We start from the raw sequence: 310 nt of genomic DNA, 5'->3' as shown, positions 1-310 counted from the left end.
CCGGCAGCTGCCCGACCCGCCAGAACCTGTCCTTACCTATGCCAGTTCCCAGCGTCCAGAGCTCATCGTCATCGAAGTGGGCATCACCCTGGATGCCCCGGCCCGGGGGAAAGGCGTGGGCCAAGAGTCCATCCTTGCCATCAAAGGGGTACCCGTCCCCATGCTCTGTGGAGACGAGCACCCTCAGAGCCAGCCCTGCCCAAGGAGCCCCTGCACCCCCAGCACAGGCACGCACAGAGGCAGAGAGACCCCGGGCATGCCGGGACACAGCCCAGGGGACACAGGGGGGCGGTCCCTCAGTCATGGCACA

The 310-nt window shown here is 66.8% G+C and overlaps 1 protein-coding gene across 1 annotated transcript in view; it reads right to left on the bottom strand.

Moving 5' to 3' along the window:
• Nucleotides 1–36: 36 nt before the first annotated feature.
• LOC103772807 (matrix metalloproteinase-9-like) overlaps nucleotides 37–310 on the bottom strand; it is a gene marked incomplete at both ends in the record, with an annotated part of 1,106 nt that continues 832 nt past the window's right edge. The window contains one exon of the mRNA XM_008940150.1: nucleotides 37–165. Within this exon, the coding sequence (XP_008938398.1) occupies nucleotides 37–165 (129 nt within the window). The remainder of the gene's footprint in view (nucleotides 166–310) is intronic.

This window comes from Merops nubicus, unplaced genomic scaffold, assembly GCF_000691845.1.
Source record: "Merops nubicus isolate BGI_N331 unplaced genomic scaffold, ASM69184v1 scaffold26855, whole genome shotgun sequence".
NCBI classification, from domain to species: domain Eukaryota; kingdom Metazoa; phylum Chordata; class Aves; order Coraciiformes; family Meropidae; genus Merops; species Merops nubicus.
Note: the sequence above shows the minus strand (reverse complement) of the source record. Positions and strands in the feature narration are given on the sequence as shown.